This window comes from Empidonax traillii, unplaced genomic scaffold (genome assembly GCF_003031625.1).
Source record: "Empidonax traillii isolate 1590-97213 ecotype Southwest subspecies unplaced genomic scaffold, ASM303162v1 scaffold223:size1722714, whole genome shotgun sequence".
Classification (NCBI taxonomy): Eukaryota; Metazoa; Chordata; class Aves; order Passeriformes; family Tyrannidae; genus Empidonax; species Empidonax traillii.
This window is the reverse complement of record NW_020955416.1, coordinates 1,603,897-1,631,400: the sequence shown is the minus strand read 5'-3', so window position 1 is coordinate 1,631,400 and position 27,504 is coordinate 1,603,897. Positions and strand designations below refer to the sequence as shown.

Here is a 27,504-nt window from a genome sequence, read left to right as displayed (position 1 = left end):
AGGATCCTGACATTTCCAAAACCGAGACGTAGGACCATCACCAACATAAAGGCTTCTCACCATAGCTGGTACATACCTGCACTCCTCAGACCATCTGAAAGCAAGCCCAGATCAGCCCTCATACATTACCTCCGTGTCCCTCGGCCCAGGATTTGCATCTGGATAGAACTGTGCTGTGAAAATTGGCCTGGTCTCATGCATGATTCCCTGCAGGAATAAAAGCGATTCTCTTAGACATCTCTTGGCAACCAAACAAGCCAACAGAAAGCCACCCATTATCTCTGTAAGCACTGAAGGCCAAAGGACTTCAGGATATGTTTGCAGGGGCTGTCAAATTTACACCCCTTTCATTCACAATCTTCAAACCATGTCTCCTCCAATGAGCCCCCGAGCCTCTTGCTCTGCTGCTAACGCTCAGCTGAGCATGGACAAGGGGCACAGGGGAGATATCACTTTCACTGCAACAGCAAGCACTGCTCATCTGGAAGAACTTAACAGAGCAGATACACCGGTCTCCCTCCAGAGTCAGTCTTGGATTAGGCAGAGAAGAAAAGCCGGCAAGAAAAGATAACCTGGAACAAGGCTGTTAAGGAATGAATGGTTTTATCATCCCAATTTGATTGGTTCTGTCACAATAGAAATGGTTTTTGATCACAGTCTTGATCCATAACTCACTTTAAGTGCGAATACAGGGGCTTGATCTCTGCCCCGGGTTGGGCAGAGTGATGAAGGGGGACTACTGCTATGGACAAACAATAGCTATGAAGGACCTGAAATGAGAGGGGACTCCATTTTCAAATTACTAAGGAAATTAGAAGTTTTAGCTTAGATAAAAACTGTATCTTAGTCAACTAAGGAATTTGCTTTTTGGCATAGTATTTTCATTTAGGACTACAAACAGTTTCAGGATGTAGAAGGCAGATGAAACATGGGAACAAACAGAGAGAGAACTGTTAAGTACACCTGTAAGAAATTAGCTTAAATGCTTCAAGAACTTAATCAATAAGAGATTGTTTTGCTAAGAAGTAAATTCAGTTAAAGATTGTTTAAGTTAATGGGAAATTCTAGTTATCTTCAACCAATGAAGAAAATATGTGTCCTAGTTGGTACTAGGACAATTAGTTTAGGGGTTAGGGGTCAACTGGATCAATCATAGGTGCTGGGAGATCTGCCAAGTGGAAAGAAGACATGACTGCCTCCCCAAAAGAAACAAACACAAGATGGTGATCTTGCCCTACAAATGAACTCCAGGATGATATTTGATCTCCAAATTATGACCTAATTCGAGGTTGGACTTATGGGAAGGATTTTCGATGAATACTGTATTTATACCCAAAATTTGTGCTGATTCTTCAGTTCATGTATGGCAAATCAATTCCCCATGAGCACCCAGCTGGCATATTAAAGAGATGGCTGATCCAATGATTTCTGGTTGTTTGGTTTAGTTCTTTTGTTTCAGACCCAAACTGAGTTTGGAGGCAGTGTATGTAGTTTTAGTTGGAGCCAGGAAAAAATTATTTCCTGTTTGAGAGGCCTGATAGCACCAAGAAGCTCCTATAAGGTCCACCCTGTAGATGCCGTTGTTCATGACTCCCAACTCCAGATAGAGGTAGAGAAGTCTCTCAGGAGGAAATCCAAGGAAAAATAATTTGCTGCCCTTAGGATTGAACAAAGGAGTCCCAAAAGCTCATGTAGGGCCACAGTACCATTCAGAGCTGCAGGGTGGGATGCTGGCATAGGACAGGAATGAGAAATGAGCTACCAACCACAGCTGATCCATTACAGTGTGCGTTTCTGCCCTCAGAGTAAAGAATTCCATCAGTCTGTCACATTTTCCCTGAATGCTCACATATTCCTTCTAGTTCCATACAAATATCTTTTAAAAGATTAGCTCCATGGCTTGTCCATATTTGGAAACCTGTGTTAGGCCTGTCCAGCCGGGATGGGTCAGGTCAGCCACGAGAAATGCTTTTTCTTTTTCAAACTGAGGAATGGAACAGACTGCACGTGACAGCCTATCTAACCCTGATCCTGTTTGTGCGCCCCATGCCAAACCAACGCGGTCCTGTGTCTATCTACAGAGGTTTAGGAGGCTGTTGCTGCTCACAGAAATGTTGTTCTGGCTCACATAAAGGAATGTCACATTACTAGATCCATAAGACTCATGTCCAACCCTACCACCTTTGTCTCCAAACTCCAGCTAAAGCAAACATGGAAGGCCTGGGAATTAAAGGGTTCAGTTTGTTAACACAGCTAAAATAAACCCATTTCAGAAATCGAGCCAAACAGCTGTAAATTTTTTTGTATTAATATTTTGTTTGGTAACATATGTCTCTGTTTAGATACATCTGTAAGGATAAAGAAAACAACAACTGACAAACACAACAATCATCAGCTGGGTAGCTCAGAACAGAACTGTTTGATCTGCCAGACTTGATGTGGGGCATTTACACAAAACAAGAGAGAAAGGCATATTCCTATGGGAGAAACTGCTTTTGAAAATACCTTCTTTTTAATGATTTCCTGATAATTAACAAGCTTTCACTAACTTGCACACCACTGGGCCTCATGGAAAAGATTTAAAATGAGCAATTACAAAGCCTGAGGTCTGTCTCAGACATGGATGTCACTTGACATTGGACTTCTCCTTTAGATCCTGTAAGCTGCTCTCTAAAGGCAGTCTCTCTCCTTCACGGCTTTAGTTGTTGAAATCCTATTTACAATAACAAGCCAAATTGGACTACAATATTTTTCTTTCCTGTGCTCGGCAACACAGAACCAGCACAACAAAATGGTGGCACAGGCTTGCAGTGGTGTGGCACAAGCCCTGAGGCAATGGTAACTGAGTGAGCACCACCAATTGCAGGGAAATTATTAAGGCAGCTGTTAAAGAGCAATCCTAAAGTCACTGTGACAATCCTACACTTTGGGCTGGTACAGCAAACAGTGGTAAAGGCTAACCCATGGTGGGCTTTAAGGCAAGCTCCAAGTAAAGTAGATGGTCAGATCATCAAGTTCAGCCCTGATAACTAACTGGAATCTGACAGCAAGCTTCCAGGAGGTGACATAAAGCCAGAGAGTCTTTGCTGACTAGAGGCTTCCTTGTGCAGGTATCTGGAATAAAGCATGAGCTCACCGCAGTCGTTTGGTCGTTGGCATTCACAAAGAGAGGCTTCCAGCCAGATGAGAGGGTAGAGCTGTCAATGGCATAGCCGTGGTTCTGAGCAGTGATGACAGCCTGTCCATTCACTGCATTTAGGACAGGCTGGTTCTGGCCCCTGGAAGAAAAAAGAATCAGAGAACAGAAGTGCCAGATGTGTCCAAGTGCCACAGTTAGGAGGAGCTGGTAACTACGAGGCCATACACAGCAGTTCAGCTGTAGCTGTTCAATACTGGCAGCTGTTTTGAAAGCAATAAAACCTGGGAGAAACTTTGCTATCCTTCAGTTTGTTGGGAATCAATTACCTCAAATACTTTCAAAACACCCTTAAAAACAGTAGTGCCTGACATGGCAGTTTAAATTAAAGGCAAGGAGAATGGCTGGGATGAAGAAGTTACTGACACGCTTGTTAAGGCAGCTCAGCAGCAAAGCACTGCTGCGGTGTGGCCTCTCACAATGCTGAAGTGCTCTGTCTGGGCCCTGGAAAGCAGAAGAGCTAGCACACCTGTTGGCCATCTGCATCTTGTAGGAAGTAGCTCCAGCTGCTATTCCAGTGATTAGATGCCCCATGCTAATTCCAAACAGGGGCTCTGGGCGGTCGCTTTCCAGAACCTAAAATGAAAAGGTTTTCAAGAGATATTGGAGTGTCTCTGTTCAGCAATTCCAGCAAAAACTATGCTAGTTCCCTCACAGACTTGGCAACAGCCTAGGAAGGAAAGTTCCCTCCTCTTCCCTGCTTCAGAGGGAAGCCTCAGGGCACAGCCTGATGTCAGACTAGTCGAGGGGAATAAGCAATGACACTCTGCATTACAGCCATTTAGTGTGCAGCATTATTCTAAGTGGGAGCCCTGAATTCAGTGTTGTTCTTTCCTAATGTCCCAGAGGTCCTGAAAGGGCACCGTGTACTTTAAGGTACCAGTAAAGGTCTATGTAGCCTTGTTGTAACTACTGGACTGGAGACAACTCCCAGTGGGCCAACACAAGGAAAATTCCAGGCAGCTGAAATGACTGAACAATATTTGGCCCATAACACAATAATACAACCAACTGTTTGGATTTCAGGCACTTGAAGAAAAATGGCAAATTAACAAGTATAATCAGCCTATGGCTATTACATTGTACCTTTCTGACATTCTGAATCACCTCCTGGGCCTTCATGGGATCCCCTGGTCCTCCAGAAATTATGAGTCCATCGTAATCCATGCTGGTGAAGTCATGGTCCCAGGGAACTAAATATACTTCTGCACCTCGCTAAAAAACGAACAAACAAACAAACAAACCAACTAACCACAAAAAACCCTCGAGGGAACAAGAAATGAAGGCAGGAAGGGAACAAATGAATTTGTGTCAGGAGGTTGTTCCTCCCCCATGTCCCAAAGATTGAGTCTGGATTTCAGTGTATGTACATATGTAAAATATGCTCGCATTTACACAGAGCATTCACTCTGACTGCTGAATTAGGGCTTCACAGCTCTGTTCTATGACATGCCAGAAATAGTCCTACACATCAAAAATAAGACAAATATCCACACAAATTAAAAAACAGACTGAAGGACACTGTCTTCAGTCTGCCTGTGTGGCTAAAGCAGCAAGGACTGCTACAACATTGTGTTATAAACAGGAAAAAATTTTCACAGAATCTTATAGTCAAAGAACAATTGAGGATGGTGGACCCTCAGGAGGTCTGCTCAATGCAGAGATAACTTCAACTTTAGGGCAGGTTGCTGAGGGCTGGGGTCAGCTCTGTTTTTAATATCTTCAAGGATGGACATTCCACAATATCCCTGAGGCTGTTTCAACTATTCACCACGTTCACTGAACCTTTTTTCCCCCATTTGTTTATTTTTTACAGTATTGGGTTGACCTTCCTCGCTAGTTCTTTAGAGAAGCTGCGCCTCATCTTTTGACAACTCATCTTCCAAGGGGTTCTTCTCACAGCTGAGAGGCTGCTGCACAGGTCATATTCTTTACCCCCTCAGTGTAGCGTATCAAGTTCAGAAAACACTTCCTAGTCCACAAAAGTCATCCTAAAAAATGTACATGATTTTAGGAAGGCAACTGCTACTTGAATGGATGTGTGAAGGTGGAAGGAAGGCCAGTGAGTATAGGCGAGGCTCTTGTCAAAGCAAAACGAGAGATAAGAAGGGACATCAAGCACTGACTTACCTTCACTAGCAGACGGATAATGTTGTGCTTCAACCCACAGTCGACAGCTACAACTTTAATTGGATTCCCTCTGCCATAAACTTTGACTTCCTATAAGAAGACAGACAACGCTGTTAATGACAGATGATGCCCTATCCCCAAAATACAGGGAAGATGGGCAGCAGAATGACTCTACACCAACGTGCAGCAACTGGTACTAATCCATTTACATAGAAATCTCCAGGAACAGTGCAGACATTAGTGTTTCCCAAATCTTGACCATGGTGCCTCTGTACACCCAGATATCTCTTGGTCACAGCCAGAATAGAAGAGAGTGAAGTCAAACCACTGTATGTTATATATGCCTTGATACTGCAACATGCAGACACACTGTCAGACAGCTGTAGTACTGATGTAACATTATTTATGGACAGCTGCTTTCTGAAGCTTGCTGTATTATTTTACTTGTTACATGACTGCAGGTAGCACCAGGCTGGGAAGTTATTCATCAATAAGATAAGGCTGCCTTCTTCCCCCTAAAACAAACTGTGTGCTTACCTTCAGTTATGCTCAGCTTCTGAGAGCTGATATTGATAAATGTACTTTGCCCTAAGGGGCTTTTTTTCATGGCCATCATGGGAAAAAAGTCTTTTTTTTTTCTTTTTTTTTTTTTTTTCCCAAGAAACCACCTTTTAGTCAGCTTCCCTGGTATTCATAGTTCACAGCTGGGCCCTCTTATGAAAAGATTCTAAAATCCATGTTCAGTATGGCTGGTGCAGGGTGACAAACTGAATCTTTTCATAGGAGAATTATGACCAGCCAAGGGAAGACATCCCCTCAACAGGAAACTCAAGATGAAGTTTGTTAGCAGAATATTACAACTCTTCCCTCTGTGTTATCCTAACTCACTTTTTGTTTGAACATTTATCTCTGCAAAGATTGAGATGCAGAGATTTTTAGGGTGCAAGAGCATGGCCTGTGTGAGGACAGCTGTCCAAAGAAGCTGCTGCCAGGAGACTGAAGACAAGACCGAGGGGAGGGGATCACAGCCCACAAACTGTTAGATTTGTGAGGCTCAAAGGGCAAAGTCTTGGGTGTGAGATGCTTGTTTAGGTGCATTTTCTTGGGTGGCTATAACAGCTAAATACCTGTTTTCCTTTGCAATACCTTTATATTGGCATGTTACTATAGATGATAAAAACCAAAACGGCTGCATAACTGTTTCCTTTGCAACCAAATCGTTCTAAAATAAACCATATATATATATATGTAAGACCTGATCATTTAGTACAATTCATTTTAATTCACTCCAAGGGATTTAATAATAAAACAAAAGTTACTGCTGCCTGACAGGGTGGGTTTTAACAGGTTCCTGATATCAAATGATGGTATCTTCACAGTCATTCATACACAAGTGGCTTCTGCTTCCCCAGTCCATGGTAGAACTCTATCACTGCACAGGAATTATATGAGTCTTCTACCTGCTGTCCTTCAGGAAGGCGAGTTTCAAAAATCTCAAAAAGATTAAGGTACTCAGTTCTCACAACAACTTAGAGTCATGGGTCAGAGACCTTTAAGAAAAACTCACCCTCTTTTTCAAAAGCGGCTTTTGAAGACCCCTCATTTTGTCACAACGTTCATACTTAAAAATCTACATTATGAAGCAAAGATTGCCTTCAAAGGTGGTCCCTGGCTGTTCTCATAGCCAAAGGGAGCTGTGGGGAAAAAACTACTTTGAGGTACCTCCTCTCACCCTTAAAACTCTTCCCTGCCCAGTTAATTAGCTGTGATTTGTTACATTTCCTTCAGCAGCAGAACTAATTTTAGGTGTTGCTGCCTCCACAACTGTTCCCCCACTTGTTGCACTCTGTACTGCACAGACCTAACTTGACCCCTACATCTGGCTAAGAGTATGTGTAGATAGAAACCAGACTGGGAGCTGGATCAGAGAAATGTTAAAATATATTCCCCCTAATATATTCCCCTAAAATATATTCCCCCTAAAAGTAGAGCCCTGATACTACAGAAGAATTTCTCACCTTTGTAGAAACTTCTGCAATTAAGTTTCGTTTATTTGGGTCTGCAAACTCCACAGGTTGACCTTCAAATTCAATCTTCCCAAGTACTGTGCCCTGTGGAAATACACCAGAAAAAAACAAAGAATGAGCAAAAGAGAAGCTGTGAACACTCAGACAACGTGCTGACAGGCACAGCAACTGGAACAGGTGTTTAAAGATGATTTCTTGGCAGCTTATAATCACTTTTAGCACCTTCAGAAGTTTATGAGCTTTCCTTGCTACGAAAAATCTGTTTATAACCCTTCATTTTAGGGGGGAGGCATCATCAGCAGTAAAATTTAACAGGCAGTCTGGCAAGCTGTGCAGTGACATGAAGTTGAGTTGCCTTCAGATCTCCAAACTGCTGTGTAGATCAGGGTTTAGTGATTCTCCTACGAGATACTTCCCTGGTTTGCCATACCTGAGGTAACCTAGGGTATACCATTTTCCTAGGGTAAGAAAGAGCCAACATCTTGCATTGCCAAGCACACTGCTAAGGGTAAGTTTTAAGGAGAGAGTTTTGCTCTTAACAGTGGCTGACATCTTATGTTTCCCTGAGTAGCACCTTACACCAAAAGCTGCTCCAAGCTTCGCACAGACCAGAGCTGAAAATGTCATTGTCTTCCACAAGTCCTGTTCTTGGGAACCACAGCGCTGAGCAGTGCTAGAGAGCCGTGGTGCTGAGTGCCACCATGCTGTTTTAGCAAACACTGCTGACAAAGCTCTAAAGCCCTTGCTCTCTGACAGGAGCCTGGATCTTACTTTGCTCTCAGATTATTCAGCCAAATGGTGCCTTGCACCTTTAGCCCACTTTAACAAGTCATCACTCATTTCTGCATTTACCAGAATGAATCCCTGTTCTCAGCCCCAATTTAGACACGGAATTAAATACTAGAGTGTTTTTTTCAGCCTGAGAAGGCTGTGTGAAAAGGTGACTATGCACTATTTAAAAGCCATACACTGACACCACTCAGAGTCACAGTATGGCACTACTACCACACACTGCTAAGTTACAGGATAAACATTTCAAGTGTATTTACTTTGGATAAAAGGAATACTGATCTATTAAGTACTGCCATTTTCTGTTGTATTAAATTGCACATGTATGCTATCTGTAAGGATAGGACAATGCCAAACCTTGCCATAAGAATTAATTTCTACAAATATTCCTCTATTCAAGCTGGGTCATTCCTATGGAAATGAAAGGGGATGTGGGGTTGGACTGCAGGCTGCAAATTGATCACCTAAAGAAAAGAGCAGCTTCACATAATCAATTAGAAAAGAAAAGCCTCCAAGGCACATTTAATTCAGACTGACTTTGATCACTGTTTCAGCCAGTGTGAAGCGTACTTTCACATTAACCTCCATTCTGCAACATAATCCTGCTCAGGTCCTTCAATCGTCAGCTTTTGGAAGTCAAAGAAAAGTAATGACCCCTAAAAATAATAGCAAGATTCAGCCTAAGGAAACCAGCCCAAGTTAGGAATCCAGCTTAGATTACTCTAGGCATTCCTTTGACTCAGAGGAGCAGCAGAATTTCCACTGACCAAAGGTGGCATCATCTGTGAACTAAAATCCATAATACCTCATAATACTTCCATTTGTGAACCATAATCCACAACACCAGAGAGCTGTTGCTCTCTCTGACTGTTACTGAGTTAACACGTAGCTGATATTAATCTACCTATTGTGTCTGACACTTCCAGAGGCCTTTCATTCACACCAGCTTGTGCTGGCTCACTTATGTAGGACAGGAAACCCAGAGGAGAGCCAAGGAGAGATGTCTCCTCGGGATCAGAACATTGCCCAGCATTACAGAAGACACAGAGCCTTTGGAAGAGCACATGGATCTGAGCAGCATCTGAAGTCAAGGCAGCCCAGTGGTACCATTGCTGCCCCAGGTTTGCTCCACCGTTAGAAAAAGGGCCCAGCACTGGTCAGGTTAACGCAGCTGGATCAAGGGAAGCAGATCATACCTTGTCACGAATTAATTTGGACAGCATTCTAGTATCAATCCCATACAGTGCAGGCACCTGAAGAAAACACAGGGCTAAGTTAGAAAACAAGCAGCTAAGACAGAGCAAGAGAGCAGCCAGATCACTTTCATGAGAAGAACATGTCGCAGGATCACAGAATGATTTGGATTGGAAGAGACCTTAAATATCATCTTGTTCCAACCCCCTGCCATGTGGACACCTTCCACCAGACCAGGCTGCTCAGAGCTCCATCCAGCCTGGCCTTGTTCAAGGAGCTCTGGCTCTTGACTGTAGTATTACCAAGGCTGCCTCGCTTCTAGTGCTTCACTTCACCTCCTTGTTCCCATTCAAAAAGAGTTTAGTTGTTAAAATCTCATTTCTGCTCTGAAAAGCACAAAAATCAAAAGCTCATGTGTAGTTACCTCTTGCTTACCTGTTCTTCCTCCAACCACTCTCCCAGGCTCCTAGCAGCCTGCCAGTGGCTGTACTCTTTGCTGTAGTCCAGCACCAGCAAACCTGAAACCTGTAGATAGAAGAAACATCATTTTGCACTGAAGGATCACTTTGTAGTGACCCTGTACCTTCAATTTTCACAATTGTATTTACCATAAACCCTGTCACAGACACACTTCACACTCTGTCATGATTGTATCTGGGCCTTTTTACTCAGGAAATTCATAGAAGAATGTGGTTTCCAGGTAACCAAAGCAGCAAATTGCACAGAACTGAGAAAACACTTCTTGTTAGAATAAAAAATGGAAATTTAAGATAAGACAAAATGTTTTGGTTCATTTTTTGTGTAAGAAAGCTTTTCACTTTTAATTGACGTTTCATTTCAAAAGACAGCTCCATTTTCCAGTGGAGTTTGATAGTGTATAAAACCTCAGAACAGATAAAGCATTTCACTGGTTCTGCAACTACACACAGGTTTGTTCCATTTTTCAGTTCTGCCACTGGTGCCAGGACACAGTCCTACTCCTAACCAACATCCCCTGTCACCACAGTGTAAATTCTGGTTTCTTCTTCACACAGCTGTCACCTCCCCTGCTTGTGGTAGCACAGGCACACAGAGAAGGGTCTTAGCCCACTGAAACTTCTGGTGTTTGATCTCTCCAGTCAAATGGATCTCTCCTGACAAATACATGAGGCAGAGAGGAAGGTGAGAAAAATGTCAGTTCACAAAAACCGTAGCATGTCTCTCACTGATAGGAAATACAAATTTTTGCCCTGGCACAAAAACCGGTATGGAGTATCTTTTGCCACCAGTCCTCCAAAGGACAATATCTAGAAGAAAAAGAAAGCTTGAGGATCACTGATTCCTTTGACCTCTAACACACAGTCAGGCTGCTGGTGCCACTCTTTGATAAACTCTGCATCTCCCACTGTTACCTTGATCCCATCAGACTCCAGAAACCTCTTGAGGCCAATTTCATCCAAAGTAGCTGTATCAGGCACTCCACCATTCCCAACTATGGGGTTAGCCAGGGTAAGAATCTGTCCTTTGTAGCTGGGATCTGTCAAGGCTTCGGTGTATCTAGATGAAGAAACAATAGAAGAAAAGCACATTGGTCTGGAGTCGAAAGGAAGACAAAAGAGCCAGTGAAAACAAGACAGGTCTGAATTCCCATATGACAAAAGGACAGAAATAGTATTCATGTGAAGGCACTCTCAGAATAAAAGCAAACACATCTGTGAACATGCCCTGACTTTCCCATTTATGGTTAAACATTTGACACTGAGAACAAGGAAAGGCTTTGGCTTCTCGTGTTTCATTTAAGAAAAGCACAGGAGCTATCAACAAACTCAGACTCCTTGTGATTTAACATGAGGTAAACAACTACCAGAGGGCAGAGAGATCACAGAACTGCACGGCATATCACTGGACTCTCAGATAACAGCTTAGGCTTGACTATTCCCTGGGCACACCGTGAGGGCAGTGCTTTGTCACTGCTGCACCCTTCCCTCCTTTCAGTGTAAAAGCTTTCTCCTCTGTGTACCAATAGAAGGCTCGAACTGAAAAGCCAGCAGACATCAGAGCTGTCTGCCCAGGCTTGGTCCCTTGCCCCCTCTGGAGCTTGCAGGTCTTGAGATGTTCAGAGCTGTAACTGCTTTTTTTTTTTTTGTGGGGGAGCATGCAGACAAATCCTTGTGATTCCTCACTACTACTCTGTATTCTTCTCTCCTACCTGCTCTGTCAACAAAAACCCCTGCCCCAGTCCCACTTCTGCAGTTTTTCCAGGCAGAGGCCAGGCCTCTCTTACAGGTGTTTTCCAGGTTCCCACCCACAGAACATCACAAGTTTCACCTGACAAGGCTACTAAGAGCTTAGAAGCTGATTTGTGTATCCCTGAAGAAGGCAAGTTGAAGACAGTGCTTTGGTCACAAGGTCCCGGTGCATGTCCTATCTTCAGCCCAGGTAGACCCCCTAGGGAAAAGAAATTTATCCAAGTCCCTGCCTAAGTGTCCTCCTCAGCAAGGAGAGATCTAAAAGCATATTGGAATATTTTGCTGCAGAAAAGGCCAAACCTAGGATTCTGCTAATTATCAGCTCTGGATCTAGTAGATCCAATCTCATTTTTAACCTCAAATTGGGGGACTGGGTAAATGTGGCTCCTGTTCTTCAGCTTCAAATTAAATCACTGTTCTTCACTTTCTCTCTTGTACTGTACCATATTTTGCAGCAATCCATTAAACAATTGCTGTCTTTCAACCCCAAAGCAGCTGTAATTTAGCAACAGATCAAGTTATCCACATAAATAGTGAGCCAAATGCATAAGGACAATTCAGGATGAATTTACCCTAGGCAAAATATAATTAATTACTGTCATCACTGTTTAAACAATACATAATTGGCAACTCCAGCCATCTATCAGATATCACCAAGTCACACGAGACATTTTTATGGAACACATGCCAGAAGATTAATTGTCAAACATTGGGAAACTCTTCACAAAAGCCAGAGTGGTTGCTGGCAGATATAAACACAGCACACCGACCAGTTCTGAGAAATAACAGGTCAAATGAACAACGGCCATGAAATATTTTCAGGTAAGCCTCTCCTGCTGTTCAAATCTATACTTGCTGCTGCAGGTAAACAACCACAGAAAGTGCAGGGTGATCACAGAACTGCAGTAAGTACCAAGCACATGGCATGTACACGCTCTCTCCTTCTGAGCCAACTGATCACGCTGCCAGAAGATTCTTTGTTACTGACCAAGGTAATGTAATTAGTCCTTGCATGTCACTTGCAATCAGCAAACAAGGACAGAGAGCCACCGGCTCTGGGTGGGGTGTGCAGGCAGGACTCGACACTGAGATGCAATGCCCTTTAAGCTCTGTGTGGAGCACAGAGAGGTGGATGCAAACATGAGCTCCAAATATGCTCCAAGGTCTAATCCTTGCTGTGCCTGCCCAAAGGCCTGTCTGATTTCAGTAAATTCCTGTCAATCCATTCTCCCACTAAAATGCCATGGGAAACACAAAGAGACTTAATGGAGGCAAATGCATTTACTGAGCTGTTTCAAATATGGGAACGTTTTATGGTTCGTAATTCTTTCTTAATGGGAAATCTCCTCTTTTTCTTCGTGTTCCTATACTGAACAGATGGCTGAAACACTAGGTTTATTTTTTTTTTTTTTTGAGCAAACGCTTCTGAGAAGTTCATCCTCGTGCTTTTCAAATGAACACTCAACATTTCAACCCCAAAAGAGTGCTCTCTGCCCTCTCTTCCAGCGTGTTATGACAACATTTCAGCCAGGTTTAGCTGCTTCAAGCCTGGGAGCTGTATGCACATAAAGTGCTTTGCCTTCCAGTTCTATGACATGAATCAGGATGTGGGAGTCCAGATGAGTAGACAGGGTGCACTGCAAGGTGTTGATCACCCCAGGACGGAGCCCACGCTGGCCCCACTCAGCACCTACAAACACCCACTTCCCAGAAACCAGTGACGCTGAACAGCAGCCGTGGCCAAAACACCCCTGCACGAACCTCTTGCTCCCCATCCTGACAAACTGCTGCGTACCCAGGCAGGCTGGAAAATGCCCCGGCCCTGGGCACCTCCTTCACACGGGCACTTAACCTCTCCCTGAGTCAGCGAGAAGAGGTAGCTGGGTTCCTCTGGACGCACAGGTCTTGATCTCTGTGCTCAGGAGGCGAAGGCAGAGCTGTAGGTTTTCTTTCAATAGACAACAACCTGGGGACTGGTAGCAAATCTGCCACTTTTATGTTCTGCAACAGTGCTGCTCACTCTTTCATCTTCCTTTTCTCTGAATCAATCAAGGTCATGTTCTGGAGAGGGCTCTGAAGATACAACCTTGCATTTTCAATATTCCCTCTGTGCCCACCCATACGCTTCCCAGCACAGAAGAAATCTCACTTTCACAGGCATCCTCTCCAAATCACGAGAATACAAACAAACACAGCTTCTTCTTCCACAGTAACATGTGGAGAGGAAATAATTCATCAGGTCCTCCTTGACTTTTGAGATGTGACAAGATTTATTGCCCATAATCTATCACTAAGAAGAGAACTCTGGTGCCCTCCATCATTCTGATCTATATTAAACAGTGGCTTGTTGGCAGGTATATTAACTCAGACAGTAATTAGTGCTGTCAAAACACTTAAATAATTGCCTCCTAATGCAAAACTTCGCAAACTGATTCCCCTCAGCAGAAACATAACATTCTCACCAAGGAGATAATTTAAAAACTCATCCTGTGAATACTGGTTTCTCCAAAGCAGAGAAGAACTTGGAAAACACAAGGCAGCTGAGCAAAGACTGCTATGAATGACTGTGGAAAAAGCTCAAGCACCAACAACTTCAGAGCCGTCTCACCTCCCCATGGCCATGTCCGTGTCCTTATCAAAAGTTTCATTTCTTTGGGCAGATTTCCTCTGCTTAAGCAGTTCAATAAAAGGACCAGTAAGATTTGGCTGCCATCCTCAGTTAGCCACAGGCTTCCCACACTCAGGAGGACAAAACCATGCTGGGTGTAGTGGGTTGACCTTGGCTGGACACCAGGTGTCTACCAAGCTACCCCTTCCAGACAGACAAGGGAGAGAGAAGAAGATGGAAAGCAATGTACAGGTTGAGATAAGGCAGTTTACTGAAGCACAAGTTTGTGCACACACAAGCAAAGAGGAAAATAACAAGTTTATTCTCTACTTGCCGTTAGTGAGCCGTGTCTGGCCACTTCCCAGGAAGCAGGGCCTCAGCACGCATAGCAGTTGCTCAGCAGGCAAACATTGTAAACAATGAACGCCCCGCTTTCCTCCTCCTTTCCCCAGCTTTTATATCTGAGCTGACATCATATGGTCTGGAATACCCCTTTGGTTAGTTTGGGTCTGGCCTGGTTGTGTCCCTCCCAGGATCTTGCTCTTGATTAAGGGGGGAGTTAAGGGGAATGTTGAGAGGCAGTGCTGATGCTTTGCCAACACTGCAGCAGCAGTAGCCAAAAAGTGTCTTGGCTGTGCTATCAACACCTTTCTAGCTACCAACGCAAAGCACAGCACTGTGAGGGCTGCTGTGGGAAAATGAACCCCATCTCAGCCAGACCCAATACACTAGCTCAGACATGAACCCTACCCTTTAGCTGGAAAGGGCACATCCTTAGTGCTATGAGCCAGCAAATGTCATAAGGGATGGGTCATACACGTGACCAACATAGGAACCTCAGGATTTAAAAATTTTGCACTCAGAGGCCAATTTCCATTACCCAGAAGGCTGCAGATGCTTCAAACCTCTATATTTGATCTGGGCACCGGAGGGAGAACAGACCCCTCCTCTGCTCTGACTCAGCAGTGGCTGCATTTCAGTGGGAAATGATCACATTATCCCATATGATAGTACCTCACCATCACAGTTAGTTAGATCACTCTTTAAATGCCCTTATCACCACAGATGCTATGACCTAAGAGAACTGCCTGAAGCTTCTTCATTACTTATTTGTCTCTCTGTACCTCTGGACTACAATGTAGCATTATACAGAAAACTACCTGCTTCGATCAGGACCCTGCGAGCTTGGAAAACGCAGCTTTGACACTTCAACAAGCTTCCAGAGAAGCACTGATGCTTGCATCTCATTTGCTGTTGCCTTACCCAGAGAGCCCAGTGTTGAATACGACTTCCCCTGCTGTGGAGGATGGATAGCCAAAAGAATAGCCCTTCATCTTCGTCCCATCTTCCAGCACCAAGTTCGCTGTCTGCGCCTAGAGGAAGGCACATGAAGAGACTCAAATACAGGAGGAAAAGACTTGATGTTTATACAGGTAACACCTGGGACACCTGCCTTTCCTGCCTCTCTCCCATTCCCACCTGCCATACCTCTTTTACCAGTCTCATGATGCCAATTTTCTTTCTAACACTTGGGAAACACTGCACTCCTAACGAGCTGGCAAACCTCACTGCAAGCAGAGCACGTGCTGCTGTTAATGTGGGATCACCCTTCCCCATCACTTTGCTTCTTTCTTATATCTTGCAATTAACCAACACCACAACCCTGTGACTGTTTGCTCAAGGCTTGCTGCTGAGTCTGCTGGATCCCGTCCAGCTCTGATCTTTGATAGGTGTTTAACTTCTGCTGCAACTGTACATCTGAGCTGCTAAAAATAAGTGTATGTTTAGTTGGTGTCAGACCAGCAAAATTCAAAATACCACTCTATTCCACTGTAGAACATAAAACCAGAAGAACTCACGGATGAGCTGGACACTCATGGTCTCAGTTACCTCAGGGATAGGCAAAAATTGTCCTGGAAGAGGTAGCTATGGAACGAGCAGTCTACAGGAAACTGTATCTCTTCCAGAGAGTATTTAGCAGAACTGAGTCCCACACTAACTGTGGGATCCCTTACAGGCTTCATCAATATTTTACAGCCAAGGGAAACGAGACACAGAGTGAATTTTACAGAAGTCCTCAAGAGATTCAGTGTCACAGCTGGGTTTTTGCACATACCAGACTAAACACACCCTCTTTGGCCTCATTTTGAAACTAAGCCTTTCTTTGACTGTCCAGGCATTGGATGAGAAATCACCTGGGAACTCCAGCTTTTATTAAAAAGTAATTGCTGCATGCACAGCAGAAATGACAGAACAAGTTGGGAGATTCCCTTAGACAGAGGATCACTGGTGATATGCTGGGGAAGAGAAAGAGTTAGCAAAGCTGGAAATAAATCTGCCAGCAAATTTTAGGGCTTAAAGGAATTTAGATGATGAACTTCAGGGCCCTGAGAAAACTTCTTCCACTTCTGGAAGGCAAGCACAGATGCCTCCTGGGCACAGAGTGACCACCAGTGCAAAAACCCCAGAGGTCTGCGCCACAGGAGATGTCCCAAGCGTGTCCACAGGGAGCATATCTCACCATGATTTAGCCTCATATTGGCTTTTTTTACAGAACCATTCCTCTTACTGGGATTTTTAAAGGAAGAATCAAGATCTATTTGCTGTAGAAGGGAGCAGGAGAGCTACTTTCCATTAGCTGTAAATCACATGAACAATCGCAGCAAGGAGGAATTTCATTCCCAGTATTGAACATTTTGTAACCATCATGACAAACATTCATTTAGAGCCCCTCTGCAGTTACAAATACCACACAGATCAATTACTAATGTACTGCAAAATACACTAAAAATCAACTGTACTGCCAAGTAATTGAATTCTGTGCATCTGGGATGCTTTTAGCCTTGCCGTTGTTTCTTCATTAATGTCAAACATCCAGTAATTCTCCAAAAGTTTAGCCTTCATTTTCTACACCTTCCCATGCCACTGGATGGTTTAGTCCACACTACCAAAATCCCCTCCCTCCCCAGTTACAAAGAGCGTTTTTGCAGCTAAATCCCCCAGGTTTAGATAAAATTAAAGTGACAGGTTGGTCAGGTCCCCAGTCTCACTGCACCTATGACTACAAACAGCTGCCACACACTTAAAGCATTGCAAAGCACAGAAATGGCCTGGGTGCCTCCAAATGGGCTTTGGGCAGGACCTCTGTCCTGCCCTGTTAGAAGCCTGGTGAGAACTTGTAACACTCCAGTCCTGGAGCCACAAGCTCACAGGCTCAGCCGGGAGTTTTACTTAAAAATGTATAAATATATATATATATATATATGGTTCTTTAATACCTTGAGATAATACCATCTGAGAACTCCTGAAAAATGAGTGAGACCTCATTTTTCCTATGGCGTAGCTAAGCAAAACCCTAGTCCTCAGTGAACATAAATTATACTGATCAGCCCTCCAGACCACCCAGCCAGGTAATGCAGCACCCACAGCCCAACTCTCTAAATGCTCTTTCCTGCCACCCTCTGAAACACCACTCCTCCAGTTGCTAATTCTATCACACTGTTCATTCAACAGGATACATGTGCAAAAGTGCCTTTTCAAGGCAAAGTGCGTGCTAACAGAACACCCCCAGATCTACAGAACTGATGCAGAAAGTCCCATTTGACTCCTGCACTCCGCCACGCCTGTCCACGTAACAGCAGCAAAGATGGTAAAATGCAACTCCTGTAACAAAGAGCAGAAGAAAGCTGAGGAAGTGAACTGAGGGGTCCCAGCCCCAGTAAATCAAGAACTGATACCCTGATGCATCCACAAAGAGATGGCTCTGAGATTAATTGAAGAGGTAGGCATGGCTGTTTCCAATATATGGAGAACAGATTCTGTGTGGATTCAATAGGATTAATCAAATGATTCAAGGGATGCACGATTTTAAATAACCAGCCGATTCGTGCCCATGTGGATTGAAAGATCCACTCTGGTAGCTATCAGTCCTATAGAAGGGTGGGGTGTTTCTAAAGAACATATAATAATTAACTGAAATCCTGAACTTCCACCTTTTGGTGCAATCTATTCTATAATTTCCATTCCAGACTACACAAAAAGTGTGTTTGCTTAGCTAATGAAATCATTTAGCCAAGCGACCCCCTTGCTTGGGGTTCAGACAAATCCCCTCTGGTTCATGCCCCTGTTATCTGCAGCAAGCTACCTCTGCATGCCAAACCCATCTATTAAACCACAGTAGTTCAGTCACTGTTACCTTGATGCTCAACAGCCTGGGACCTGTCCTTGAGAAACTCCAGTGATCAGCAGACACATTGCAAAACTTCAATTTGCCTTTCAAAGTCTTCACCACTTTGCAAGCTGTCAAAATTCTTGTCATCTTGAAAGCTGCTGATGGGTAACTGAAGTTTAAACAACACAGGAGAAAAACAAAAATCTGCTTGTGTGTATTTCTTCAAGATGTGGTGCTGGCAATATGCTCTTGCAGATCACAAGGAAAGAGAACAGAGGCACAGCAGGCGTGCTGGATTGACTGCACAGCACTGCCCTAGACCATCCCATTTATTCTGCCATGAGAAGTCCCAGGTGCAGCCCCACCTCTGCCCGCCCCTCTTCAGAGCAGTGCTTGCTTAGGCACCCTTGCAACACTTCTCTTCAGGCTGGTCTCTGAGTGCTGTCACGGGGTTTGCAACACAGGCCAAACACCAGCTGGAAGATAGCAAATCCTTCCAGAGAAATCACCCCAAGATTACAGGAGTGACACAGCAAGGGGGAATGGGTTCAAATTGAGCGACAGTAGGTTTAGATTAGGTACTGAGATAAAAATTCTTCCCTGTGAGGGTGATGAGGCACTAACATAGGTCGCCCAGGGCAGTTGTGGCTGCCCCATCCCTGGTAGTGTCCAAGGCCGGGTTGGAAAGCGCTCTGGAAGGTGTCTCTCCCCATAGCAGGGGGGTGGAACGAGATGATCCTCAAGGTCCCCTTCCAACCCACATCGTTCTGTGACTCCTAACTGTGCAGGAGCCAGGCTGTTCATGGTGTGCTTTTGAGTGCTCTCCAGCATGGGGCCTGCACGCTGGCTAGTGGCACAGCCGGTGGCTGCTACAAGCATACTTGCACTAAAGGAACTGAAGTAGAATCAAACCATGCTGGCAGTTTCAGCACCTTAACTGCTGATTCCTAACTTCTCTCTTCCACCACGTGAGTTTCAATGCAGCTGCTCCATTCGGCTGATGGATCTAGCTAAAAGCCTACCCATTCCTTTCACCACAAGGCCATTCATGAGCACAGGGCATAAGGAATGAGCAGAAAACAGACCATGTTTGGTTTTGTTTCACTGCCAACATGCTAAAAAGAGGTTGGCGCTGTTGACACTTTAAGACCGGAAAATATATCAGGTATTGCCTAGAGAAGCCTCAGTTCAGAAAACCCTGACAACACACAAACAAGCTTTCTGTGGTTTGGACAAATTCTAAGTATGCTCTTCCTTTAACATAAAGGCCAGAAGAGGCAGAATCAAGAAAAAAATTGAACCAATAAGGAAAAAGACATCAACCACAGAATAGCAGAAAAAGAGAAGATACCAATGGTTTTAAGGAGATACAACCACAATGCCTGAGCTTAAAATTTGCCTACCAGTACGTGACTCGCAATTACATCACCTATTCAGGAAAGAAAGTTTGGGCAGAGCCTCTGGAGAAAGGACACGTATCAGAGAGATCACGAATGTAAAGCCATGAAGGTAGAAGATTCGCTCAGACAAGCTCAGTACAAATGCTGGGGAGGAAGGGAAAAAATACTTGCAACTGTGGTATCGTTATCATGTCTGAAGTGTTTAGAGAAAGGCAGAGTGCGTTTTGTTTCATATTCATTTACGCCATCATATTCAGAGAGGGAGTAGGACAGGGAGAGAAAAGTGGTCATTAAAACGAGGAGCTTTTTCTTGCTGTTTACGAGTGCAAAACACCAGAAACAAAATTCATTACACAATCCCACAGTACTGTAAAAATCAAACAAAGTCAGCAGTCTGTGGCCAAATTCCCAGGGCCAAGAGACTCAAAGAAAGCTTAAGTGCCTGCATTTTCAGAGGCTTAAAACAAACCGCTTGATCTTCAGAAGAGAAGTGCTCAGAGCATTTGGGGCCCTGCTTCGCTGCACCAGCACTGGCACCCCAAAGTGGAACCTCCCAAAGCCATTTGTCACAGCTGGGAAGCTCTACCATAAAGCAACCGAGCTACGCAGGATTTTTCATTTCAAGTTGTCTGTAAATAGCACAAGATAGTTCTGTTCTTGCTCGAAAGACGAGGTCAGGGCCAATCTGTGGGCACCTTGGGCCAGATTCACATCAGCGCAAGCCCCAAGTAACTGCTTCCAGCTCAGTGGAGCTCCAGTGGCCTAAGTCTCCCATGGTTTGGGATCAGTGTAAGAAGCAGCCTGTGTGAATTGATTGGACTCTCTCTCTTTTAGCTGAGATCAAAGAATTCCCCCCCCCCCCATATGTCCTTCAGATGCTTTTGGAAATCTCTTGTGCCATCTGTCAAGCTGCACCTGATTTCTGACCACCCTGTCTCGTCTTCACTGAATCACATTTGAAAAATATTGACTGGAAAAGCAGAATAATTGAAAGCTGCAGCAAAACTGAGGTTCTCTGCTGCCACAGGGAAGAGACAAATATTCTCCTTCATCCATGCAGCTCACAGAAAATCCCTCAAAGTTATTTGGAAACCTCTCTTCCATTTCAAGGCAAGCTCCACTTGCTTCCCAAGAAACTTAAAAGGAAGAGTTTTGAAAGCATCTGAAAAATATTAAGATTTGACACACATTTTCTAATCAGGTGTTAGTTTATCAAGCAAGATCACTGGAGAGCTAGATAACAATTTACGATCACAGCTTACTAATAACAACTTTATCAGTTACCTCAGAGAGCATAACTTACTCTGTTTGCAGTATGTAGTGGGGGAATAAACTGGAGTTCTCTTGTTCACATGCAGATGAACTAACAGCATCCAGACATGCCCCATCATCCCATCCTCTTGGGTTTCTGCGGGAGAGAAATCAAGCTCAGTTACACTTTCAGGTCTGCTGTTCTGAGTCACTCTCAGATCAAAGCAAGCATTTCAAGCAAACCCCACAGTGTTTAGAAAACTTGGTAACTGTGATTCAAAGTGAGCAAAGCTGAGAAATCCAAAACTAAGGCTGATCTTCACCTGAGTACATGGAGAGAAACTGAAAGGAGTAAGAATCAAATGCAAGTCTTACACCTCTCCTGAATTCTGTTATTTAAGCCACAGCCAGAAGATGTTTTTTTTTTCCCACAGAGTTTGTTTCTGTTTTAGAGGGGGTTAAGGCTAGAGGGGAAAAGGCTATTTTAAATTTTAACGAGAGCGGTTCACAGCAGATCTTCAGATTTGGGTACTGCATTTTGTTTCAGCCTTACTAACTCACATGATTGTGACAGGAATGATTCAGTATAAACCTGGATGATTTATTTTTTTTTTTTAGATGGAAACAATTCCAAGCGTCAAATGCTCCTTGAAATGGACTGCTCCTTGCTGCCCTCTGTGCCCTTATGGATATGCTCTTGCAGCTTGTTTTCCCTCCAACTCAGTGCCTTCCTGAGATGCCAACTGCCCAGTCCTCTTTGGTCCCAAGTCCTTTCTACATCTGAGACTTGGCTTTTCGCTCTCTGTTTCCTTCCACAGTTTCTCTGCATGAGTAACATCCTCCGAGCTCCTTGACATGACTCTCCAACTCACCACACTCCTAAAAGCTGTTTTCCCTTGAGCACACTTCAGAGGACAGAAGTCACTCTCCCACTCTACAGAAGGTCAGTTTTTCCCCATTCCCAGTCACTCCATTGTTTCCACTGTTCATTTCACTGACCATTTCACTTTATAGACTTTCCAAAAACCTGCCCTTTCAGTTGCAAGTGTCTCTGGGAAAAGCTCTCCTGTTGAAGAAAACCAGCCATTGAGTAACGTGGTTGAGTGAAAATTGATAGGGAGAACATCAGGAAAAACTGAACTCCCAGTGTTCATACTGATGGCAAGTTCATATCAGGTGAGTTACGTGATCAGATCTTTCATTTCTTTTTGGCCTTTTTCTGTCTTCACACTTTTTTTTATTTGGTTCATCCTCTCTACTAACCAAAGACTCGGCTAAACATGGAGAAAACACAAGGACAGTTTGATCTGCTTCCGAAGATAAAGCTGCAAAGAGTTTAACAATAGCTATAACTGGTTTGTAGAAGTCAGCCTGAAAAGCAGAATTAATTCTTGTCCTTACATCTTTTTCCTTTGTTTTCACATACTTTATCTACTTGATTCTTGTCCTGCAAGGACAGGGTGACTGCCCCTTACACTAAAAAATGGCAAGAATCCTATCAAACCATAACTATTTCCTGCAGAAGGGAATAATCAATATGAAAACCAGTATGAAATCTGTATTTAACAGTACAATGAAATCTTATTCCTAAGTCCCAACCCTGCAGTCCTTGCTCATAGAAAACAAATGTTTCTGGGTGAAGGAGAACACACAGATCTGAGCCCTGAGCCAGTGTAATCTAATGGAAAACACAACGTGCTTTGAATAAAACGCACAAATTTCCTTTTGGTGGGCTTGAGATACAAAATTCCAAAATTCAGCCTGCTCTCCTCATGGTCTTTGGCTGACAAAAGCCCAATCCACAAAAAACACAGATATATTCATACTTTTGGATAGAAAACACATTAACTGTAACTTGAAACATCTTCCTGAATCTGACTGAATGTCACGTTTTTGGGGAGTCCAAACAAACAAAAAACTATAAAGAAATATTTTAAAGGGAGTTGCTAAAAATCTGATTTTATTAAGTACTGCAAGTAGTTTTTTGCACTACTGCAGAAACTTTTTTTTTAAAGAAATATATTTTTCCTCTTTTAAATTAGAATTTTCCTTCTGTTTCTCTTGTTTGTTTTCAAAGTACAAACTGAAAAGCAAATTTCAGTTAACACAATAAACGAAGACTTTGATTTTGATATTTTAATTGGAATGGCAGAAAGCATCAGAATCAAACTGAGATGCAGTTTCTTTTTTTTTCTTTTTTCCAAAAATATTAGTTCAGTCTGGCTGACAGCAAAGAGCAATTCAGTTCTGCAAGGTAAATCTCTTACTCTGGAAACAGATCCTCATGCCCTATGCACAGTTTCATAAAATAAACAAAACATTCCTCAAAACAACTAAAATATCCAGGGGTGGTGGCAAATCCCAGAGGGATACAGGATAGAGAAGTGTTCACTATCAATCAGCAGCCTCTGTGACCATTTCAATTAACACCCTAGTTTTAAAAGCTAATACAGACTTTTCATCTTGTAAAGAAAAAACACTGTTGCAAAATAACTGAAAATCACAAACAAGGCGATGTGAAAGAACTTAAAAAAACAAAAAAAAAACGGCAGCTTTCTTGTCAATTCTGAATTGTCTAACTCGGCACCTCCCTGCTTTTTCAAATTTTATCTATAAGCCTTTTAACCGGTCAAGTTTATAAAATGCTTAGCAACAAGACTGTTATATATCTATTCCCAGGTTCAAAAAACATCCATTTTCAAGGAGCTTATAGGTTTTTTTTTCTAAGGCTTGAGCAGCTCAGGGTACACTCCACTCCTCTGCTGTCTGGGATATGGAGCCCATGCTTACCCAAACTGGACAAAGATAAGGGTCTTATCTTCAGCAAGAGAAAAAGAATCAACACCCTGAAGATGGGTCAAATTTCATTGCCACTGGGATTAGCAACTCCTCTTGGATCAGCTGACTTGGAAGAAACAGCCCAAACCTTTGCTGTGTCTGGCAGAGACTGACATTACTGCAAAAGCCCCATTTCAGAAAGCCCTTAGTTGGCTAAAACGAAGAACAGGCAGAGGACCCGCTGCCCGAGGGTAATAATGACAACCCAAAGTGCAGTTTGCTCCACCTCAGACACAGTTCTGATTTTCATGGTGATGCAACCAAGGCAGACTGGCCCCAGGAATCTCAGAGATACCTGACAGGAGTGAGGAGTATCTGACTTCAGTCACAGGAGCTGAACTAATTTATTGAAAGATGGTTGAAGGCAAAAAGATTTCTCATTCCATGGCATTTTCTGAAAAGATATTTTTAGAAAGAGGGACCAGGATTAGGAGTCATCTTTTTTCACTTGTGATTCCATATGCTCATACATTTCACTGGCTTGTAAACACAGATCACAGAAAAGACCAAACTGGCTTTATAAAAAGTGCTACAGAAACACAGTTTAAAAATAACATGACCTTACAATGCAAGATTAGCTCCATTTGCTCAAGACTAAGCATTTTTCTTTGACTTGACAGTCCTTTTTCCCCCAGTTAATTATAACCTCACTAAAATAAAAAATTCTATGACCAAATAATTTTGACCTGGGATGGACCATTCGGTCCAGCCTTTCCTCTTTGTGGAGGGATGCTCTCGGCCAGACCCATCCCACACCACCGTGTGGTTTGTGATTTCAGGCCAGTGACCAGGGAGAACCAGAAGGGAAGTAAGGAACTGAGTGGAGAGAGAAAGCGTCCATCAGAAGAGATAAGCACCACATCAGAAAGGTACGTTGTAGGACATATATATTTCCTAGAACAACAGGTGCTCACAGCCAGGCATTCTGAAATCTGATTCACAGGAACTGCCACGGGTGGGACACCTAGGTAGACTAAAACAAAGCCCAGATTAAACAGGCTTATTGTTCACAGCACATTACTGGGTCAGGACTAAAGATACCCTCATCTTGAGCAAAAAGCACCTCCACTGGAATGGTAGAACATGTGACCAGTCCTTGAGCATTTGGAAAGTGTTATCTCCCAGCCTTATTCAACCAAGCTTGTCCTGAGCAAGAAGTACCCCACTAATAATATTCTCTAGTGCTGGCTCTTCCTGGTTTTGGTGGGAGTTACTTAACGTGGCATTGGTCTTTCATCTTATATACATCCCTAATCAATCAGCATTTTCCTTGTTGCTTTATGCCTAGTTCTCCAGATCAGAAGGATCTGCAAAATTCTTTCGTTGTTTTCTTTCCCTCGCTCCTACTTTTTTTTTTTTTTTCCCCCTCTCCTGTGGTTACCCTGGGAAAAAAAAAAAAAAAAAAAAAAGATTAAAAGCTTTGGCTGTTGTACACAGCGCAATACACTGAAGCATTTGCTTTAATTTACAGATAGATATGTATTAGGCAGAGACATGCCTGAGAATGAAGATCACTCTTTAAAGAGCACAGCAAAGTCTTGCTGGATGGATCTGTAATGTCACTTAGCTGGGAGGAGGGAGAAGGGACATGGTTTTGATTGACTAAAAAACATTTTTAGGGTTGGAGAGCAAAGAGGTTTGAAGAAGTAATTGATGCTGTCAGGACTTTAAACCCAGAACTCCAGCACTGTCTGTTCAGATAGTTTTGCTAAAATAGTGAAGAAGCTTTATGACTGAGCCAGTAATAAACTATATCATGCTCCCAGGGGAAGACAGACTCTAGATAAGGTTTTATACCTGTCAATACACAGAATGACAGAATGAGTCAGGTTGGAGGGGACCACAGAGGGCCATCTGATGCAACCTCCCTGCTCAAACAGGGTCATCCTAGACCACATGGCACAGGATTGCATCCAGACTGTTCCTATTCCCGTTCTTTCCACCCCCTCTCTGGGCAGCCTGATCCTGGGCTCGGTCACTGTCACAGTAAAGCAGCTCTTCCTCAGGATCAGGTGGAACTTCCTGTGCATCAGTTCCTGCCCGTTACTCTTGTCCTGTTGCTCAGCACCACCGAGCAGAGCCTGGTCCATCCCCTGACAACCCCCCCAAAGACACTGATGAGGTCCCCTCTCAATTGTCTCTTCCAGAGGCTGAACAGGCTCAGCTCCCTCAGATTTTCCTCATAAGAGGGGATGCTCCAGTCCCTTAATCGTCTCCACAGCCCTCCACTGGATCTGCTCCAGGAGCTCCATGTCTCTCTTGTCCCAGGGAGCCCAGAACTGCACTCCAGATGTGGCCTCACCAGGACTGAATAAAGGGGCAAGATTACCTTCCTCAACCTGCTGGCAAAGCTATTCCTAATGCCCCCCAGGACACCACTGACCTTCTTGGCCCCCAGGGTACGCTGCACAGCTTGATGTCCACAAGGACCTCCAGGGCCTTCTCCACAGAGCTGCTTCCCAGCAGGTCAGCCCCCAGCCTGTATTGCTGTACTTCAACAAATACAGCCCTTCCCACCGGCATTTTCCTTCCCAAAATTCCCAGAAATAGGCTCCTCTCCACAACAACCAGTTGGCTTAGAGAGAGTCTGTGCTTTTGAGCATGGGCTTTTATTGTGGCAATAAAGAGGGCACACAGCCCCAGCTGACATGTGAGTGGGACCAGTGCTGAGGCTTTGGGTGCAATCAGGCTTGCCCTTCCCCTGAAGATATTCTGCAGTGAAATGTCCCCATCACTCATTTCACTCTGACACCAAAAAAATGCTCAGCAGGATTTAAATTAATCATCTCGTGGGAAGAAATCACTGTATGTCCAAAGGCAGAAGGGTCCTAGTTCTTTTTTTGAAGAAGAAGACAGAATCTTAAACACTGAACCACTTTGTTTCTTTCAGCTTCGTGAAAGTCAAAGCATGTGATCACTGAGGAAAACTCGGGAGCCCCCGTTCACACTGAGAAGGCCAAGGGAACACAAGATGCTTTCCCTTTGTCTTCTAAACTCCCTCCATGAGAGCACAAGAGCTAACCACAGAGCTGAGGACACCAAAAAGGCCTGTCTGGGTAATGCTCTGACAACTGCCCTCAGAACTTACTAGGGTCGAGTTCCTTGCACTGCCGGAGTCAGGAGTGACAACATAAGAAGAAAAAAAAAACCACACACATCTGTGGGCTTAGTCCCACAAAAGCCAAAGCTGAATATGTTAAATATACGTGGGTGTCTTTATGCCACCTTCATCTAAGAGCCCTAAACACAGAGTTTAGTGTTGAGACAGTTAACTTCATGGGCAGTGATTATATCAGATTTTAGTAAAATGAGCAATCAAATTGTAGAGTAGCACAAAGGTAACTTGTTCACTTTCCTATACTGATTAAATTAATTTAAGTACTCTTTAAGTACTTTCCATTGTTATCCACTGCCATAAATTTAAAAAAAAAAAATCGATTCTATTCATTTATTTTCACTTCCTATGGATTCCATCACACTACAGTCTATTATAACCAAATCAACCACAAACTACCACATCCATTGCAATGAAATTGCATTAAGCTGACAAAAATCCCCAAGAGCTAAGTACAACTGAGGAGTTTTCATTTCGTTACTCTGATCACAGAGGTCTCAGCAACAGCTTGTTCTTTGGAGACCAGCAAAGATGAGGAGCTGACTTACATAGGACCT

General features: G+C 43.6%; 1 protein-coding gene across 4 annotated transcripts in view; it reads right to left on the bottom strand.

Moving 5' to 3' along the window:
* CPS1 (carbamoyl-phosphate synthase 1) overlaps positions 1 to 27,504 on the bottom strand; it is a 156,752-nt gene that overhangs the window by 61,034 nt on the left and 68,214 nt on the right. For 3 of the 4 annotated variants that reach the window (XM_027887819.1, XM_027887822.1, XM_027887820.1), the window contains exons 4-15: positions 21,047 to 21,151; positions 18,368 to 18,512; positions 15,436 to 15,545; positions 10,728 to 10,872; positions 9,772 to 9,861; positions 9,339 to 9,395; positions 7,345 to 7,437; positions 5,327 to 5,416; positions 4,283 to 4,411; positions 3,666 to 3,772; positions 3,137 to 3,278; positions 130 to 207 (exon numbers count right to left, since the gene is read on the bottom strand). In XM_027887819.1, the coding sequence (XP_027743620.1) occupies positions 130 to 207; positions 3,137 to 3,278; positions 3,666 to 3,772; positions 4,283 to 4,411; positions 5,327 to 5,416; positions 7,345 to 7,437; positions 9,339 to 9,395; positions 9,772 to 9,861; positions 10,728 to 10,872; positions 15,436 to 15,545; positions 18,368 to 18,512; positions 21,047 to 21,151 (1,291 nt within the window). Of the gene's footprint in view, positions 1 to 129; positions 208 to 3,136; positions 3,279 to 3,665; positions 3,773 to 4,282; positions 4,412 to 5,326; positions 5,417 to 7,344; positions 7,438 to 9,338; positions 9,396 to 9,771; positions 9,862 to 10,727; positions 10,873 to 15,435; positions 15,546 to 18,367; positions 18,513 to 21,046; positions 21,152 to 21,866; positions 22,130 to 27,504 lie in introns of those variants that run through there. The other variant, XM_027887823.1, reaches the window with a different exon arrangement.